Here is an 18,712-nt window from a genome sequence, read left to right on the forward strand (position 1 = left end):
CCATTTGATATGTTAGCAACTTACTGGCATGCATTTATTGTATTCCCTGGTAGGTTATGCACATCAAAAATCTTCAGAGCATTACAGAAAATAAAGTGGCAGCTTCAGGTAAATTACTGCTGCCTACTTCATGAAAAAAATCCAAACACTACAAGAAGGAAGACAGTATCTCATAATCCGTATAATCTTCCTGTCTTCTACTTGAAAACCTGTTCATACGTGTTTTCTATTCTAAGGAAAATCTCAGGTAAGAAGTTTTAGCTTCCTGTACATGACATCAGGCTCAAAGGAATTTGTAGGAAGCCTAAAGAATTCAGTGCAATACAGATGTTAATTACTTATCTCAAAAAATGAGACCATAGTGCTTAGAGTAAGCTATGTCAGACTAAGTATTATTAAGAGCTACCTCAGTATTTTAAAGAAACTTTAGTAAGAGGCACCAAAATGCTCTTAACATTGTAGCATTGAAGCTAAACAATAATTCTTGCTTTCATTTTTGCCTGCATTCATTTGTCTTTTCACTGCTTGGTGCATTTGCTAGAGTAAACTTACTGAGCATGTGTTGGCATCATCTTCTTTCTCCTCATAATAGAAATAGACAAAGGGAATCCACAGAAAGACGCAGAACAGTATGATGGAGTACAAAGCTAGGAGAAAGAAGGTAATTAAGTCAAGAGACAAAGTTACATTGGCACTTCATTTACTGCATAGTAATTCAAAGTAAAGAATTAAACTCCAGCTCTTATTAACTTCCAGCATTGAAAAGTTAATAACATTTACTAGCCAGCATATGAACTACTACTGTTTTGTGAACTCCAAAGGACTTACAGAACTATCCCTGCTGGAATTCAGATTTGCCTTAAGTTCAGCAATAATAAAAAGACAACTAGTCATCTGCACGGAGGTGATACAGAGAAGTAGCACACTGGGGAAGAGGTAGAATAAAGGAGAGAATAAAAGCAGACTATGCAACCTAAATAACAGAAGTTGTTCATAGAAAAGTTGTTACAAAAATACAACAAATTTAAAGCTACTTTGATCACTGAACTCTATTTCAGGAGATGTTCTGCTATTAATGTAAGTACATGATAGATGGAAGGCATGGTTCTGTTATTGATGACCTCAATTCACAAAATAAAACTACCTGTAGCAATACAGTATCATCACTTAAGATCCCTTTTTCAAAGTAGGGATTAATCAATTCAATTAATTGCTTCAAGAAGAGTGGCACCACCAAATAGAGGAAGGCAATTATTCCCCTTGAATCAATGTGGTCTCACCAGCACTTCAGAATTGAAGCCCAGTTCTGGGCTCACCAGTACAGGAGACAAATACTGGAGAGCTGAGCAAAAAGCAACCATGATTAACAGCTTGAACATCTGAGAGCTAGGCCTGTTCAGCCTGAAAAAAAAAAAAGAGGGCTTTGGGTGGTATCTTATCCATGTGTACAAATACTTGTGTGGGACTGAAGAGTATGGTAGAATTCTCAGCAATGCCCAAGCAAAGGATAAAAGGGAATGAGCACAAACTGAAATATAGCAGTTTCTATCTAAACAAAAACATCTATTCTGCCTGCAGTCAGAAAATAGAACAGGCTACTCAAAGACAGAGCCTCCACTCTTGGAGATATTCAGAATCCAACCAGCATGATGAGCCACTGTGAACAGTGAATATAAACTACATTATTTCTAGAGTTCCCCTTCTAAACTCAGTACTTCTGAGTCAAAATCAATTTCTACCAATTTTTAAGTTTGGGTTAGCACACCACAAAGTATCCACCAAACACCAACAATGGCTCAAACAAGGGGGCAAAAAGCACACTATCCTGCTGCTGGAAACAGGACCCCTTCTAGCATAAGTAGCACATTTCCATTTCAAGAGAGCATCTGGCTTTGATATTTAAGTGATACTTCTCACACTATTTAAGCTATTTACTACAAAAATTGAGCCAAGTTAATTCCAGATGCAACTATAGCTTTGTTTCTGCCAAATCAAGAGTGGAAGTCAGACCTGTAGAGCTATAATGGTTCTCCTTTGGGGTTCTTCAGTGAAGACCTTGATAAATCTTCAAGTGGAGACTATCTTCAGGCAGTTCACAAGCCTGTCAGGTAGTTTTTTCTATCTAAGATGAGGAAAAATCAACTTTGGTTGCAGTTTTCCATCTCACAGACACTATTTGGAACCATTAAATAGTCATACCTCCAAATTTACACTTTACTAGAAGTATTTAAGTTCTCAGCCAATGCTGACTTGTAATAGATTTTTTTTTATTAAAAAACCTTAAGCTCTAATAGTATAATCTGTATCAACTGAGACAGGATCTTCATACACAACAAGATTCAGTATGAGACACATTCCAGAATTTTCTATCTGTCATGTGTGCTCTGCTGGCATTTAATCCTTAAGTTCACCTTAAATGTGCTCTAGAAGTTACAGGCTTTCAATGCATTTCAAGACAAGACTTAATACTACAACTTGAGGATAACTGTATTTACATGGCATAGCATAAACTTCAACTTACACTTACTGTTGCAACAGCTCTGCTATTTGCTCTTTTGAAAAACCTTGTTACCATACTAATTTTATAGGACTGTAACAAAAAAAGTTATTTAAAAGCAGATTTGCATTTGTCCTTCCCAAGTAAAATCATTTCAGCACGGACCTTTTTGTTCATGCTTCATGTGAACTCTTAAAACTGCCTGTGAGAATTTAGTTAAAATTGAAAATTAATTTTATAGCTCATATAGCTAAAGTAGTAAAATATTGTTCTTCCTATTAAACTTCAAAATATTTGGCAAAGTTCTATCAATAACACAAGGCATTGATCATCTGGTTTTTGAATTTCTTTTTTCTGAAGTTCTGAAGAGGGAAAAAGAGTACCTTTTATCAGCTCACAGTCATCCAAGGGCTTGCATCTAATTGCCTGTTTTTCTGCCCACTACAAGGGCTGTTTATTCCCTGGAAAGCTAACCTTCAAACTCAAAGGCGCTGCAGCAGCAAACAGCCAGTCAGCCAAAGTGACAAAGATACTCCCTTCCCCCCAACTCCCCTGTGACCTTGTGGCATGACAGACTGGCTCAGCTTTCGTTATTGCACTTCTATGGATTTTAGTTTTAAATCACTGACTGCTCTTTGCTCTGGTTCAGAGGTCCAACTTCTGTTTCAAAAGATTTCTGTGTTGTATGAGAAGCTTGAGGCACTACGACTTGACAAGTGATTCACTGTATAGCCAGTACAACAATGGTTCATGCCACAGAGTCTAAGCAATCTTTAGAAAGATTTCCTAAATAAGGGTGGTTTCTTTAAGAGATGTTTCTCAGAGAGCAATTCCTATGTCAAGTCCAAATGACTCATTTTCTGCCGTTTTGCACCATATCAATACAAAGACATCTTAACTATGAGAAAGTTCAACCTGTTAGTAGACTTCAAGTAAATTATAGCTATGGCCCAGGCCTTCATTATGTTTTCACTTAGTTTTTTCCTCCTAGTTGTCCTTCATACTACTAGGAAAAACAAAGAACAGCAAAATGTAGTAGGTAGAAGGAACCAAAATATCTTCAAGAACTGGGAAGATTTCAAGTAGAGTATCTGCAATCAACATAGCCCCTCAAATTCCTTTGAGAAACAGGAGGCTTAAAAGTGTTATATGATCACAAGTCTCTTCCATCACACAGAACTTCTGCTTTTCCAGATGGTATCATATATGGGTGCATCGCATAACATCAGTACTATTAAGTTGCTTAAAGACACTTTGTTTTACACTCTCTCAATTCTCCTGCTGAGAAGTCACAAGCTACTTCAGAAAACCCAAGACAAGTGTTTCTTACCCAATACATTATTCTCACATCTAATTACAAAAAAAGTCTTAAAAGATTTTTTCATCAAGACTGCAAGAACAGACATCTTGTTTTCCCCAGTGAAAGTTAAGGAATACAAAACAGTAGTGAATTTCAAGTCATCATCACTCATTTGAAGCAGGACAGTTAAAGTACTTTATCACAGTAAGCATCAATACTATAACAGACTTTGAACTGATTTTCTGGCACATTGTTTCTCAATAATCACACTTATTAGGAGAGCTTTTCTATAGATGTAACTCCACAATATTTGTCAAGTACAGTTATGCAATTTTTCCACAGTATTTAACATGACTTCTCCTAGGATCAGACCATGAAAATATGTAGCTGCATTGGACTTGCACCTATCAACTCCTAGAAGCTTGAGTCCTTTGTCAATGACTCAGTATCAAACACTTGCAGTAAGCTGACAAAACCCCATACAAAAAAATCAAAGTTGTACCAAGTACTCTTTAGGATAAATTGTCAGAAAACTATTTTAAGCTAAGAACCACCATGCAATAACTATTGCTGATTCAAGAAAATACTTCTATTTAAGAAAAAAAAATAAATGGAAAATCAGCAGTTCAGCATGGACTTTAAAGCACACCCAGAGATCCCCACAGAATTTAGTACAGTCCTTGGCATACTACAGTTGGGAGACTCTTAACACATGCAGGATAAGAGATCTGTATCTGCCTCACAGGAAGACTGGGATCTACTGATGGCATCCTTTTACCATTTGCAAAACTTTAAAGGACACCAAACGTCAGGCTGACTCCAACAGTCAAGATTTACTCAGTAGAGGAAGAAGAGCTACCGAACACAGCTCCAGGTTACCATCAATTGTTTCAGCCTGATTCTTTGTGGTACAGAGGAAAGTGCTGTTGGATGATATCCAATTATAACCCTTTCTGAAAAGAATTTTCCTTTCAAACACAAGCTGACATGCTGTTTTAGAGCATCTGCCAAGCACTGATCATTCTTCAATCACTCAAGTACTGGCTGACATATTCTGCTACAGTTGGTTTTATGAGAAATAACACACTAAGCCACTACGGCTTCAAAGCAATCAGTAGACTGGTTCCCAAGTAAAGCTTTTAGGCTACTGAAGTCCCACTTCAAAATACCATTATTTCAAGTTTCAACCTGAAAGTTACCTCATATCATTCCACCAGTACAAAGCCATTCTACTCTTCCATCACTGTAGCCAAGAAACCAGCTGGGTATGAGTTGTTCATGGGGAACTAATGACTTCGCTAGAAAAATGCTTTTCTACATTTAGTGATAGCTTTCTCAGCAAACTACAATACAGGCAGTTAAGTAAACCTAATATTCTAAAACATCAGTTACACCACAGCCTCCGAATTTATGCTACAATTACAAGTGACTTGTATTGAAGGGCAGTGACATAAGTGTACCAATAATGCATACCGTAAGTTGCCAATACAGCTACAGGAGGCAAGTAAGATCTATATAGTTATCACTGCATTTTCAGGAGAGATAATAAAGTACTGGTATTCATGTCCTTAAGTACAAAAGGAGATTTCAGTTCTGTCCATCCTGTTTGCTTAAAAAAAATGCCAAGACCAAATACTTTAAAAAGATACAAGTAGAAAAAAAAAATTGAATGTTATTACAAGATTGGAAGAGTTGTTTAACTTAGTACTTCTCAGCTTTCACAGCACTACACTGTGTAGCAGCAGCAGGGGACTAGACCTAATGATGCAGGAGAGGCATCAAGTTGCCTTTTTATATAGGAATGATAAGACTTGTAAAAAATAGTTACTCATTACTGCTCACTTCAATGTAGCTCTAGTTATAAAAATATGCATCAGTTCCTCAAATTAAGATCACAAAAACCCCACTTTTACAGCCATCTTTAAGTCTCTACCACCATCTGGAGGATATGCTATGAAATGAAGTATTAGTCCTACAATATTTCAAGTAGATTCATCCAGATAGGCCAAAATCTAAAGTATTTTTTTCAGGTTTAAGCTCAAATCTATTCCAAAAATTAATTCAGGAATTACCAAGAGACATCTTGCTTTAAAGAGAGACTCAGTCTGAAACACCTTACAGAAATTTATCCATCAGTCTCAAAATCTATAGAAAGTAGTCCACAGAGGAGTTTAAAGACTGTTCCACATTACGAGTTCTGAAATGCTTGGGCTGTTAAGATCGTAGCAACCTAACAAGAGTAGAAACTACACACAAAGCAATTCCACTCTTCTATAGTGAAGAGTCTTTGTGGAAAATGAACCAGCATTTAAAGAGTTCCTTTTTGAAAACAGGAAAGGATCTCACTGCTTTTGGCTTTAGGCTTCATTCAATGTGAAACTGTGCATTCCAGTTTCTGAAACTATCACTGGCAGGCAATAACTATTCTGTGACTTAATAAAAAGTTTACTGTTTAGAGCCAATTATTTCCTGATCTAAAAAAAAATTATTCAGAAGAGGAAACTCATGGTCTCACAAGAGAAAAAACTTCAAGTCACGGGAAAGGTGACCAAAGGCAAGCAACTGCCTTTGAGTTCCTATCATTGACCAAGGCAGGCACTTCACTGAAACTGATAAGCATCACTCTTCTCTACCTACCTCTTACATATATTCAGTAGTAGAACTTCTCATAAGTTTCTTAAGGACAACTAAAATAAACTGATCTGAAACTACAGAGATCTGGTGAAGAGTTAATTTATTAGATTTTATTTCAGTTAATTTTCTGCTTCAGTTCTGTTTAGAATTACCACTCTTGAATCAAGTCCTTTATGCTCCTTTGTAGTAGGTCTGATTTTGAATATGGTAGTTGCTGAATCTGAACACTTAAAGCACATTACACTCAGTTGCACAAACTTTATACATGTTCAGCAAGTTTCACACCACTGCGTAAGTGAAGTGTTATGAAAGTTACAGCAAAACCATATATATTTCCCTTAAGGGACCTCTAAATACACACATTGGAAACATGTTAGAAGTAGATTACGTGGCAGAAGCTATTAGCCTTTTCATAGATTGGTCTTCAGTATATGTGCATTTTTAGGGGGTTCTTGAATGTAAAAAAAAAACACTGAGGAGCACTAAGTGCAAGACTAATGTTTAACCAGAAAAGGGATAATAGAGTATGACTCCTAAAAGCTTCATGCCTTCACTTAAAGGTCCTAATAATTGAACTAAATTAGAAGATAAAAATACTTACTGTAGTACCCATAAAGTACAGTGTCTTCAATTTGTCTTGAAATATTAGCATCAGCCCAGTCCTAGTAATAAAGGATAGAAGCATTTAACATCAAATGAAACAAAAGAACCCTTCATTCAATAGTATTCTTATAGAACTAAAAATAATTGCTTATATCAAAGCATAAGGAAAAACATTAAGCATCCATTTTGCTAATCTGTGCTGGAATTTAAGTTAGAGCTAATTCACCTAACAAAGACGATGAAGGAACGTGGCACATTTCAGGGGATAGGCACTGCAGTAGTATCCCCACTGCTTATATTCACTTTGTCTCTTAGCCTCATACTTAAAGCTCTGGGATTTTGTTTTGTTCATTTTTCCAGATTAATAAACTCAGTTACTACACATGATATGTCAATGTACAGTTGAAACAAAATTATTAGTTAATATCATTTTAAGTAGCTAACAATTCACTTTTATTCTTTACTTAGTATTTAAGTGACACTCCAAATACTGGTTTTTATGAAACCAATTTTTGTTTTCTACATACCAGATAATGCAGCTACTGAGTCTGAAGCTCTATCTGAAAAGTTTTTCAAAATCTTTTGTAAAAGAGAACTAGAGGTATTATTTGCAGTTCTAGCCCTTTTTTTACGGACTCCAAGCTTCAAAGTCAAGTCCTTGCAGGTACAAAGCTATCCTCAGGATGAGTTTTTCTACAAAACTCAACATATAACAGGCTTGGAAGCAGCGTGGTACATTAGAAAAGACTGCACAGACAGCTAAGGTGTATGAGTTGCCCAGCCCAGCAGTTGGATACATTTGATTTAATTTTCTAATTAACATATTTACTTCTGCTTTGCAACTCTTCAGAAAATATGTACGTGCAAAGCATTAATGGATGGATCCAATCAAGTAAAGGATCACTCACCTTGAAGTCAATACAAAACTAGTGCTATTTTAATTGAGAGGTATCAGTAAGGCTGACACTGGGAATTGCTATAAGACCAAGCCCAAAAATCCCGCTTGAGGCAGATATCCACATTACTGAACTTCAGTCACAGAAATGATACCTCAAACTAGAGTTTGGGAACACCTTCTAGAAAGAAGAGTCAGATAATGGATATAAAAATGTTTTCTAAAAATGCAACTCAATAGAAAGGGTAAAGTAATTTCATAAGCATAATTTGCTTTGTTAGGACTTCAAATAGGGAAGAAAAATTAATTCTGTACATGTGAACCTTTCTAAGGTATCAAACATTGTGGGATCTACTGTACATGTAATTAAGATCAAGAAAATAGTTATCTAGAAGATCACTAGCTTTTGAAAAATTTTGCAAGACGCACTAACACAATTGAATTGGTGAAAAACAAGAGATCCAGTACTGCCAAAGCTCCTTTCAACTTCTGTGCAGGCTTTTTTCAAACTGGTAAGCTCAAGCCCTTTCAGTTGTTTTAAGATGCATGCACTAATACAGAGCATATGAAAAATGCAAGCGAGCGTACTCCTTAAGGACTGCACATGATAAGACTTGAAGTTTAACCCTTGCTTTATCAGTTCTCTCAGAACTCTCATAGAATATGGGTTTGATGACATACCATAGCCACTTAATTCTTCTATTATCTCAGAAAATCAGTACCACCTTCCTTCATGTTCTATATTAAGACTTTCAGTAGGCCACTTGACATCAAGCTTTTATTGTTCACTGTCTGAAATAAATTAAATTATCATTCAACCAGAATTTGAGTAGAACAGTACATATCCATTTTGTCATCTAATCAGCAAAAAGAAAGGATAAAAATATTTTAGTAGATGTGACAGAAGTTAACACCTTAAGTTAGATGTCTGTCAGGCAGACAACAAGCCTAGTCTTTGAAGACTGTCAGGCTCAAGGCCTACAGCCTTTCAACTGAAAAATTTCTAGGCATTTGTATAAAAATACAAAGAACATGATTGTAATTAGTTATGAATACATACACAGAATATTAAAGTATTTAAATTGCCTAGTGTTAAAAACAAAGGAAATGCATTGCTTTAATTACACCTAAGGGAAAACCAAGACTGAAAAGGTGGCATTATTTACTTCCAAGTAAGTATTTGAAAAAGGTCTCATGAGCAATGGAGACATTCCAAATCTACACCAAGAGTAAGGATGAAAAGCTACCATAAGATCCAAAGTTTCAGTGGCACTGCCACTTTACAGGAAGAGGTAGCTAGTAACTGAAATACAACAGGGCTTAACTGCCAGAAAACTGCTTCTCCTCCAACTTCAGAAAAGTATTAATAACATTTATAACAGTGTATAGATGTAGAACTTGAATAAAATGAAAAGTAGCTACAATGTTGCTGAAATTAAGTTGTGTACAGGACCAGAGTATACTAGAAAACATACATTACAATATCTCAGTATTTTTATATGCTATCTTACATTAAAAGACAAAGACTTAAAGATGTGCACATTTCACCATTGTGTACATGCACCTGAACCTTCAAACTTTGCGCTACTCTGCACAAGAACAATCTGTAATGCCAGCCAATTTACTGGTATATCATACTTATTCTATCAGCTTTCAGTCAGCTGTTGAAGCCCCACATTGACACAAAGTACAGACACAAAAATCCTTATTTTTACTGGCAAGTTATCCATATGCACACATCATCAACAACTCAAAAGCAGTAACTAGTTTATCTGAGCTGTTGCAAAAGCTAATGACAGTAGCACAGTCTTGTCAAAAAGTGACAAGCAGTGCTACCTAGTGAGTGTCAAAGATACATCAGCAGCAGTTCTGATACATCAAGTTGATAGGTATATGAATTTAGCTGACAAGCATATCCAGGACTCACTTGATAACTCACCTGGACAGTCTCTAGACCAAGTCCATTTTCTTTTCCATCTATTATGGCCTAAGCATACAGTATAAATAGCAAATACCTTAGAACCACAATATATTATGAAGGTGAGAATTCATTGCCACCTTCAACATCAGTTTAAGATGTTAAAATGTGACCACAAATTCTCTTCAGATCTGTGGAATTCAGGCACTCGCACTGTTCTGCTGTAATACATTCTGCTCCATGCTGTTTAGCAAGCCTACATCATATCACTGTTAAAACACCTGTAACAATGCATTGTATTGATAGATAAGGGAATTAACAAATTGCAAGGATATATGCAATGAGTATGATGGCCTACATTAAGCTATTACTCTTAATTATTCCTTAAGATAAGCTATGTTGAAGGATTCTGGATACAGAATACAGTTACAAGTGTAAAATTAAATAATGTAAACAAGGATATAAAAGAGGTAGTTTAAGACACTTCCAGTTTAGCCAAATACTAAAACTAAAGCAAAGCTTCTGAGGAAGAGAGATTCGTTTAAAAATTACTTTCATAGCATATTAGTTATGAAGAACACTTGTTTCCCCCAGTAACCATTGAGTGGAGTCTTCCCTCTCCCAGCAACTGTGTCCAGTTAGTGACTTATGTTAACATATTTCAAAAGAACAGAACTATTCAAACTGTACAGATAGCTTCCCCAAACAAAAGCAGTACAAGCTAGTCTGACACTTTTGACATCCCCTGCTTTTTGGTAAGGTGATGGCTATAAATTTCTAAAGGGGACATTTCTAGTGTCACTGCTGGACCTGCAAGAATTTGAGTACCCAGTGAAAACAGCTCCTGTTCTCCACAAGTGTATCTTAACAGAATTTAAAGTGGCATAACATGTCAGGTTTCAGTATTTGCAATGTTTCACCAAACGTAGCAGTCATTCTGCTGATTAGCCTCTCCTAAAGCTTAGCCAACAATACCAAAGACTGAAGAGTTGGTCACAGTATGGTTAGATATAAAGAAACCTCATATCCAGGTCTCAGATCCTCCAGCCTGTTACCTCTAAAATGGGAGAGAGATTTTCACTGCCAGGTGGAGAATAACATCCAGAAACATTCACATCTCACCCACATCTGACTACGATGAACATTTTGACCAAGTATTGTTACTCCACAAGAAGTAATTCCTACTGAGGACAAGAAGTCAGTCAATAATTACTTCTCAGCTAACACCTTTCTAGAATAAAAAAATCTGACATTTTTAGTGCTTCTGTATTCTGAGCAGCTACACAATGCATTTCTCCGAAGATCTAAAAAAAATCTTAATAGAATGGTCTGCAAAAAGGATCTCCTATTAAGCAGATGCTACTCCTTGAATCATTGATGAGACAATTGGCTTTTAACAGCTCAGGCACACACCCAAGGTTTGTGATGTGTTCAGTCTAACCAGACTGAAAGAAATGCCACTGGCTTTTAACTTCATATAGTACCAAGAACCCACACATTTCAAAAAGTTCTCATCGCCTCTCCTGCATCAAAAACAGAATAAAAAAAGACTGTGGCAAGGATAACATCCTTGTTTCAAGCAGTCTTCCTGCTGCAAGACAGCATCAGCTATGTTTTAAATATTTATAAGACTTGTAGGTCTCAGACAGAGGTCTGGGGTTCCAGCAGCAATCTTAAGTCTTTAAAGCTAGGGGGAAATTTTCTGTTTCTAAGTGCTTGCTATAAACCAAGCAAGCTTCCAGATCAAACAGATCAGATATAACTGGATGTATTTGAAATCCATTGCATAAACTAAAGTACTGATAACACAAACAACCAAAACCTTCAAGATAAAAGTGGTGCTCATGAATATTACCAAGACTTCACTTAGAAGGTGTGTTGGTTTTGTTTAGCGGGGGCTATGGTGGCAGCTTCTGTAAGAAGCTGCTAGAAGTTTCCCCTTTGTCTGGTGGACTTGGCCAGGTCTAGGGCAGACCCACCTCTGGCCAAGACCAAGCCAACTGGTGACAGAATGTTCACTGATAACACCTCTGTGATAGTGTATTTAAGAAGGCAAAAAACAAGGGAGAGGTTGTGAAGTTAAAGCAGGGGTAGAGATGGGGAGGTGCAAGCTTCGTGGGCTTTGCAGCCCTCACCCTCTGGCCTCCTGCCATCAGTCATCTGGGCCCAACTCAGCCCAGCCTGGCTGCAAGAAGTGGAGAGATGTGAAGAGAACCTGAGAGGCATCTGCCTGAGCCTGATTGTGAGGAATTTTTTGTGAGAGAAATGGCTGCAGATGCCAAGGTCAGGGAAGAAGGAGGGGGAGGAGTAGTGCTGCTCCTGGCCAAGATTCCGCTGTAGCCTGTGGCTAAGACCATGGTGAAGCAGGCTGACCCCCTGCAGAGACAGGGGAGCAGAGATTCACCTGCAGCCCATGGAGGAGCCCACACCAGGGCAGGTGGATGCCTGAAGGAGACTGTGGCCCATGAGGACCCACACTGGTGCAGCCAGTTCCAGAGGGACTGCATGCCATGGAAAAACAACCCACACTGGAGCAGTTTCATGAAGGACTGCAGCCCATGGGAGTGACCCCACACTGGAGCATGGGAGGAATGAGAGAAGTTCTTCCTCCAAGGAGGAAGGAACAGCATAAAGTGACATGTGATGAACTGACTGCAACCTCCATTGCTTATTATCCCTGTACACTGTATGTGGGGGGGGAAGGAGGTAGAGATAATTGAAAATGAAGTAAGGCCCAGGAAAAGGGAGGGGGAGAGAGGAAGTTGTTTTTTGTTCTCTTCCTCATTATCCTGCTTTGGTTTTATTAAATAGTTTTCTTCAAGTTCAGTCTGTTTTACCTGTAAGGGTAACTTCAATGATCTCTCCCTGTCCTTATCTCAACCCTTGAGCCTTTTTCTTCTGTTATGTCTCCCCCATTCCCTCAGAGGGTGGGGGAAGTGAGAGATGCTTAGCTTGGTCCTGAGTGGGGCTAAACTACAACACAACATAATACTCAAGTTCTTTTGGTTAGTACTAGAACCAAAAGCCTGCTTTCCTACTTAACAATACTGTGCAAAGCAATTCTAGCATCCAAAAAAATGTGTTGTTGCAATGAATCCTATTGTACATAGGAACAACAACCACTTGAGTCCATGCACCACTGCTCCTTTCCCAAGGACTACACAACTACAATGCAAAACCTTTAATACCAAAACCGCTCAACTCACTCACTATAAAACCTTCAAGGTAAGTCACACAAAATATGGTGTGAGACACCAACAGGTACCAAATGCCACAAGTGACTTGTTTATATTAAGGAATAACTTGTCTTAAACTTAAGATACTGTTCATACATCTTTCAGTTAGCAGCCCTGTCAAAATAGGCAAAGCCTCAAGGTTAATAAATGCTGACCAATTTATAGTATATGGCTTTTGTCACAGAAGAGACCACAGAACACATGATAGAGAAGAGCTACACAACACTGTTTTAAGTGAAATCATCCAGAAAGCAGCATCATTTTGACAGCCTTCAGAGAAGGGTAATCTACCCAGGTACCACACTTCAGACAAGCCAATCCTTGTAGTCAGCCCACATACCTCCACTTGGCACTGAACACACAATTCACAGTGAAAACTTTGAACCATCAGACTATGCCTTCAACTTAACCTTTGCTATTAGTATAGCATGCTTCTCCCCACGTTTGCTACAAGTCTGTTCACAGAAAAACCTCAGGAATATCTACAAGACTATAGTAGGGTCAGATGCATTAAAAAGGCACTGGAAGTCCACATTTAGTACCTCTTCCTTCTACACTGAGCATCCTTGACTTTCTCTACCTCCCAACTGTAATTCCAAGTATCAGTGTTAGAGAGATGAGAAAAGAGTACATACAGTAAAAAAATTAATTTACCTAGGATCTGGATAACTGTCACTACTCTTTTGGCATAAGCTCTGAAACCATCCATTTGGAAGGTTTTTTGATGAACTAATGATTTATCTACAGAGATTATTATCCACATCTGCTACCTTAATCTGCCTCAAAAATTCAGTAAGAATAATCTAGTGAAGACTTAACTCACTCCAGCCATTCAAAACAGAGAATTCTTGCCAGAGTCATAGTCCTTCAGACCCCAGCATCAGATACAGGGCCTTGGCGATGCTGGGTTTGAAAGAATGGACTAGAGGAAGGGCAGTAGGCTCTTGGAGACACTCTGAACCCAATACAGTCTGTCTTATTTGTGAAGCAGTAGCAGAAGAGTACATGTTACCCAGAACAGTGTTTAAAGCTTTAACAATTAACAAAGATATCACATTAAGATGCTGTCAACCTCCTAACCTGACATTACACCTAAAGCAAAATTACCAAATCAATGAAGTTGTGTGTTTACGCATAGGTTTGTATGTTCGGACTAACTTCAGATCCGCTGAAATTTATCAGGAAGGCCACATTAATATTTCTATATCACAATTTCAATACTTGTGTCGGATCAAATGTATTAATATCCTAAGATCTCATGATACTGCTGCAAATCTAGAAACTCATTCAGCTAAGCTTTAAAAGAGATGAAAGGATTTTTCTCCAAGGCAGTATGGAGCAATTTTTTTTTTTCCAACAGGCCATCAGCAGTAGCTACAAACATTAAGAACAAAGTAGGACCAAGAGTCAGAAGCACATGCAAAAGTACTTTAAAGAAATATGAGCAAGCATGAAAGCTTACCTTCAGGCATAATTTTTAAGCAGAATCTACCCGTTCTATCATATTACAGCATGTGACTACTAAGAAATCTAGCTCAAGAAAAACAGCACTTAAAGTACAGTAATTTTCCTTCTATTAATCATGTTTCCTTTAACTAAGTCTGTAGTGATTGCATAATCACATTTGGCCTCCTCTCCTCCTCACAAGTTGTTTCTCAAATCAGGGAAAGCATACATTAACAAAATAGGCCTCCTTTGCAGCAGGGAATTCTGCTTAGTCCCCAGCAGATGTGCATTTTTGAGCTGGGCCTAGTTACATCATTGTGCCTTCTCAGGCTCAATATTTTTCTTAATACTCAGTGTTTTTCTCATTGAACTGCTAGTACTGTGAGATATGAAAGTTCTCTTCCACTTCTATATCCATTTTAATTGTGAACAAAGAAAATCTGAAGATACAAACTTTTAACAATAACATTGAACAATAGCTTAATTTATTCTGTATTACCACTGAGCAATAAGCATAAAAATCACATCACAGCTCAATTCTGGAGGCTTCTTATGACTTGCATTTACAGGAGCACCAGCCAAAAGGCACTGTATTGGCTGCAAGCTAGTTCTGAAGCATTATCAAGGATCTGGAAGGACTTAAGTTTTCCTTTGGAAGCAGGGCTGGAAGGGAATGCAGTCCAAGTTTAGTGTTCAGGCATTTACCATCTGCCCACTCTCTCATTTGTTTCAGGACTATCTCCTTTACCACAGATTCAGCTAAACTCCAAAACAAACTAAGCTGTTATTCAAATTAATATACTCCAGTTTCACCTGGTTTTAATGGTAGAGTCCTCACAAAGACGCTGGGTCACTACCTTCAAGAACCATCCTTGAAAGTTAAAATGGCCAATACTTTCAGCATTGGGAAGAACTCTTACAGCAGTGCATACAGTAAGTACTTATATCATTAAGAAATCATTTTGCACAGCAATCCCCTACAGTATAAGCTTACAAAAACAATAGTCCTGTGAAGGCAGCATCAGGTAAGAAGAGGTACTACTGTATCCCTGTTCCCCTTGCAAGGGATTTTGATTTTCCACCTCTCCTTCTTTAAAATAGCTGCTTATTAACTCAGGCTTTACATTATAGGTAGATTAAGACCTATAGAGATTTATTATGGTAATGTTTCAGTATCAGAATAAGAGAAAGCTAGCCAAAAAAAAAAAAAGACACTCAAAATTATCTTAAGTTGCAAATGGGCAACACAGTCTATTTTTGTAGAATGGAATTTGTTGTCCCTTTGTTCAATGTCCTATTACATACTAAAAAGCAGTATTTAGGAGATTTATTTACAGCTCGAGGATGGCAATATGCACAAATGTATTAACACAAACCAGGGAATGAGCAGAATCTGGAAGTCTTACAGGAATAAATATAAAACATAGAAGTGAAAACTGAAATCCAGTTCAAATAAACAGAACAGTGTTGGTTTTGCAGTGCTAGTTTCCAGCTTGCCAGAAACCCAGGTACTAGAACAAGCATTACCTTTGGTACTAAACACTTAGACAATACAAAAGTGCTTTTTTCAAAGGGGCAAGTAACATTTTTATAAGTCCATACCTTAAATGTACCATTTTGATTTTTCATATATGAAACCAAAAAGATGTCCACTGGTAGTAGCGCTGATGAGATAAGAGCCACTGCCAAAGCAAAGATAGCTGTTATGGTAGAAATCACTTCACTTTCTCTCCGACTCTGATACTTGCGCACATAAACCCAGCAGAAAATCAGGATAGCCTGAAATACATAGAGAAAGATAGTTACAAGTTGCACAATAAGGTTATCAGAAAGCCATACCACAGTCAGACTCTGTATCATGGTATTGATGACTGGCATAGCATCAGCACACCTTTCACCCGAGCCCTAGGCAGCAGTGCTATATTCACTACACACACAGTTCACTCTTTGAACCTCCATTAAGGTCAGCCTGAGCAACAGCGAGAGCAGCACTCACGCAACAGGCTGAGACACCAACACGCAGCGCTGAGAGCCCCGGCAGGAGGGCAAGGCAGCCCCGCAGCCTCAGCTCCGGGCTCCGCTGTGCCGGGGCAGCGGCAGGAGCTGCCGGGCCGGGGGGACACGGGCCGAGCGAGGAGGCCAGGTGGGAAGCCCGCAGCTGGAACAGCGAGGGGACGAGGAGGGAGGAGAAGGAGCAGCCGGCCCGCGGCGGCGGAAGGGAAAGCGCGGATCCCGCCGGCCCCGAGGGAGAGGAAGGGGTGCGTGACCGGGGCAGCCGGCCGCGGCGGAGCGGCCTCTCACCAGCAGGGCCAGGCCGAAGAGGCACCATCCCGTCACCAGCTCAGAAGCAGCCGCCGCCATCTTCGCTTCTGTCAACAGCGGCGTACCCACCCCTTTGAGGCGGGGGCTTTTAAAGGGGCGGGCATGGCGTCACTATGGGAACCGTGCGTAACAACAGCCGGGCGGGCCGCGGAGTGCGACGTCACGCGCCCGTCGCGGTGACAGCTTTCGCTTTCAGTCGGCGATCAGTGGCTCCTGCCCCGCGCCGCAAGCAGCCGCGAGGGGCTGGTAGCCTGGGGCTCGCCACGCAGGGGCTGTCCGCCGCCTTACTTTGTGACACGGGAGAGGCGCGGCCGGAGGGGACGGGCGGGCCGGGGTGCGCGACGAGGGGATGGGGCCGGGGGGGGGGGTGGTGGTCCTCGCACCCTGGTGCCTTTGCCCCGGGCTTGGCATGCTGGATGGAAGCGGGGGAACCTTGACCGTCTGGAGAGGTGGGCCGGTGCAAACCTCGTGAAGTTCCACAAGGTCAAGTGCAAGGTCCTGCACATGGGTCAGGCCAACCCAAGGCACAAATACAGGCTGGGCAGGGAACAGATTGAGAGCAGCCCTGAGGAGAAGGACTTGGGGGTGCTAGAGGACAAGAAGCTCAACATGAGCCGGCAATGCTCTCTTGCAGCCCAGAAGGCCAACCGCATCCTGGGCTGCATCAAGAGAGCATCAGCAGGTCGAGGGAGGTGATTCTCACCCTCTACTCTGCCCTGGTGAGACCCCACCTGGAGTACTGTGTCCAGTTCTGGAGCCCCCAACATAAGAAGGACATGGACCAGTTGGAGAAGGTCCAGAGGAGGGCCACAAAGATGATCAGAGGGCTGGAGCACCTTTCCTATGATGACAGGCTGGGAGAGTTGGGGCTGCTCAGCCTGGAGTAGGCTCCAGGGAGACCTTATAGCGGCCTTGCAGTACCTAAAGGGGGCTTATAGGAATGATGGGGAGAAAATCTTTGGTGAGACCTGTTGTGGGAGGATGAGGGGTAATGTTTTAAAATAGAGGAAGGTAGATTCAGATTAAACATTAGGAAAAAATTATTTCCAGTGAGGGTGGTGGAACAGTGGAACAGGTTGCCCAGAGAGGTGGTAGATGCCCCATCCCTGAAAACATTCAAGGCCAGGTTGGACAGGGCTCTGAGCAACCTGATCTAGTTGAAGATGTCCCTGCTGCTTGCAGGGGGGGTGGACTAGGTGACTTTTAAAGGTCCTTTCCAACTCAAACTGTTCTGTGATTCTATGATATGAGACAGTAGCATGTGGCAGTGCTTGTGGGCTATACCCAAGATGTCTGAGGTGTGTGCTCAGGTGGACTTGTGCTCTCAGGAGAAGTTACCTAGTGGTGTGTGTGGTGGAACAGCTGTGCCAGGAAGTGGCTGACAGCTTTACTGGGCTTCATTTTGCTGTGACAGTGTTGTGATGGCACTCACAAGCTATGCGTGGGGTGGTTGATGGGCGGCAGGAGTTCATATGGGCTTGCAGCTCTGCAACAAGGGACTTGGTTTGGATGGACAGGAGAATTGGAAGCTTCCCCTCAGAGCAGTGGACACATGCTGTACTTCTCTGTTTGTTGTCAGGGCAGTGTGGAGGATGCTGGCATGTGGCAGCATTCATGAACCAAGTGATAATGATTGAAGAGGGTTCTGGAGAGCTAGTAAACCTGCAGAGGGTCTGTTGGCTTGTGAAGGGCAATGTTGCTTGCAGGGGTAAATACCTGTACCATGTGTTAGCTTACTGTGAGGGCAGTGCAGGTGGAAGCACAATGTGGTGGTTATTCATAAGCTGCTTGGGTGGTTGGTCATGGGTGCAGTTTTTAGGTGAGCTTGTAGCATTGCAAGAAAGGGCCTGCTGGTGGAGAA

The 18,712-nt window shown here is 40.2% G+C and overlaps 1 protein-coding gene across 1 annotated transcript in view; it reads right to left on the reverse strand.

The window, feature by feature from the left end:
* Positions 1-16,903, reverse strand: part of LMBRD1 (LMBR1 domain containing 1) — a 75,531-nt gene extending 58,628 nt beyond the window's left edge. The window contains exons 1-4 of the mRNA XM_086745513.1: positions 16,831-16,903; positions 16,132-16,308; positions 7,033-7,093; positions 553-647 (exon numbers count right to left, since the gene is read on the reverse strand). Coding sequence (XP_086601639.1) covers positions 553-647; positions 7,033-7,093; positions 16,132-16,308; positions 16,831-16,890 — 393 coding nt within the window. The 5' untranslated portion in view covers positions 16,891-16,903. The remainder of the gene's footprint in view (positions 1-552; positions 648-7,032; positions 7,094-16,131; positions 16,309-16,830) is intronic.
* Positions 16,904-18,712: the final 1,809 nt, after the last annotated feature.

This window comes from Chlamydotis macqueenii, chromosome 3 (genome assembly GCF_036417535.1).
Source record: "Chlamydotis macqueenii isolate bChlMac1 chromosome 3, bChlMac1.mat, whole genome shotgun sequence".
Taxonomy (NCBI): Eukaryota; Metazoa; Chordata; class Aves; order Otidiformes; family Otididae; genus Chlamydotis; species Chlamydotis macqueenii.